General features: G+C 30.0%; 1 protein-coding gene across 1 annotated transcript; it reads left to right on the top strand.

Moving 5' to 3' along the window:
* Positions 1-713: 713 nt before the first annotated feature.
* LOC115236089 (aminopeptidase M1-A-like) lies at positions 714-2,095 on the top strand. Its single transcript, XM_029808286.1, has 2 exons — positions 714-1,181; positions 1,772-2,095. The coding sequence occupies exons 1-2, from the start codon at positions 832-834 to the stop codon at positions 1,986-1,988; spliced, it is 567 nt and encodes a 188-aa protein (XP_029664146.1). The 5' UTR covers positions 714-831; the 3' UTR covers positions 1,989-2,095.
* The last annotated feature ends 351 nt before the right edge of the window (positions 2,096-2,446 follow it).

Here is a 2,446-nt window from a genome sequence, read left to right as displayed (position 1 = left end):
CTCTAAAAAGGATCCAGTTAGCGCCACTGTACCGGCTAGAGAAAGCGTTACAGGAAAAACGGCGGCGTGGCCCCTCTCAGGTTTCTCTCTGATACAATTAATACCTCGGAAGACGATAACATTTTCTTAAAAACTACATATATAAAGAAATCAGAAAATGAAAAGTAAGTAAATGTTAATATTTTAAAAGTACAGTGTTATTAAACATTATTTATTACTACTTTTTACAAGACATGTTTGCTCTATTATTACCTTTGTCATTAAAACAGTATAAGGTATAAATTTTTTTTACCATATCATTGATATATATGTCAGCGATGGTTCTAATATTATAAATAATTAAAAGTTGATAATCATTCGAATTAATAGCATTAAAATATCGTAGATCATGGGACAAAACACATTTCCCGACAATTGAGGCCCAACGATTGTTCCCATGTTGGGATAAGCCGGCAATAAAGGCCACTTTCAACATTTCCATAAAGCATCATTGTAATTATTCAATTTTCTCAAATATGCCAATAGAGAGAAGAGAAAATGCACAAATATTTATTAAATAATACAGAAGTATGTATGCAATGGACATACTTCAGCACTACTTCTTCTATGCCTGCTCATCTCGTGATGGTTATGATTACATCGATGCACTTCTTTCCTTCGTGTGACAATTGATAGTCATTCGAATTAATAACTTTAAAATATCGTAGATGGAACGAAACAAATTTCCCGACGATTGAGGCCCAACGATTGTTCCCATATTGGGACAAGCCAATAAGAGCCACTTTCGACGTTTCCATAAAGCATCACTGCAATTATTCAGTTTTCTCAAATATGCCGATACGACAAGAGAAAATATACAAACATAAATTAAATAATACAGAAATATGTATGCAATGGACATACTTCGACACCACTCCTTCTATATCTGCTCATCTCGTGATGGTTATGATTTCATCGATGCATTTCTATCCCAATAATGGCATAGATAAGGATTACTTCTGGCGCAATCCAGACTCAGAGCATGTACAATTTGCGGAAAGAGTTTCAAACAAAATCATAATGAAGTTGAAATTTGAATGGTTTAAACTTCTGAAGAAAGTGAAGGTTCCGAAACTGCAACTTGTCGCAATCCCAGGTTTTCGAAATGATATTAATATGAACTTCGGTTTCGTCGCAATAAGGTAATAGAAAAATTGGAAGCAAATATTATCTATCGAAATACAATTTTTTTAATCAAAATTAGAAATACGTATACCAACACATATTTTTAATTTAGTATATGGTTATTTACTGAGAAATTATTTTATATTTTGACATGAAACTATATGCAATTCTAAATAGAATATATATATATGTATAAAACATATATCGTACATCACATTGCATAATTAGTTTCTATAATAACTCTTACGTCGTCATTTATCATTTATTAAGTTCAGAAAACGTTGCTTTTTTACGCTTTTCAGGAGAAACATTAAGATTATTATTATGTAGGATGTTGCCTCTAACGATAGCATTTACAAGAATATGTCCACTATTTTTAGAAATACTAAAATATTGTGATTATGAAAGTAGCACTGTATCAAGAGGACCATAATATGCTAATAATAATTTTTTAAAGGAGGCGCGTCGGAAATTTCAAGATCAATATTTTCGTATCTCTAAAAATAGCGGAGATATTCTAAGTGCTGCAATTAGAAAAAACATTCTTTATATGCAATTTTATGTTTATTGTTTAAGTTTTATAAATTTGATTCTTATGTTTTTTTAGAGAAACAAGTATTATTTACAACGAAAATCTACATTCTATTGCGCATAAAATAGAAGCGGCATGGTCGATAACACGTGTAATAGTATATCAATGGTTTGGTAATTTAATTAATCCATCTTGGTGGTCTAAGTTGTGGTTAAACGATGATCTTATTACATTGGTCGGAATGGACGTTATGAATGCCATCAATGCTATTGAGGTTATTATGTTTTCTTAATGTATATCTTTAATATGCTGAATATATGCAATTAAATGCAATACTTGATATCAAGATAGTAGGAAAGTTCTGGAACTATATATTTATAATTAAAAAAATGTAATGTTAACTGTAAATCTTGGATTACGAAGAATTTTTAAATGGAAATTTTGCATTGCGGATATTCATATCTTAAGAGACTACTATGCGCTGATTGTTTGGCACTTTTAAATTGTTATAAATTCTACAATAAAAATAGAAATTTGGTTAAAAAATAACACATATTGAAATTATAATAATTTCAGCAATAGAACCAGGAGTAATATTAATGCATCCTATTAATGTGTACATTTCCTTTGACTAGTTAAATATTTACTTGATCATTAAAATATTGAAACTTTCCTCTTTAGCATTACAAAAATTCGGAGATATTAGATTTACTCATAGTTCAAGCTCAATATGAATCTCTCCAACTGGAT

This window comes from Formica exsecta, unplaced genomic scaffold (assembly GCF_003651465.1).
Source record: "Formica exsecta isolate Colony F162 unplaced genomic scaffold, ASM365146v1 scaffold2433, whole genome shotgun sequence".
NCBI lineage: Eukaryota > Metazoa > Arthropoda > Insecta > Hymenoptera > Formicidae > Formica > Formica exsecta.
The sequence above is the reverse complement of the archived record's forward strand: the minus strand, read 5'-3'. Positions and strand labels throughout refer to the sequence as shown.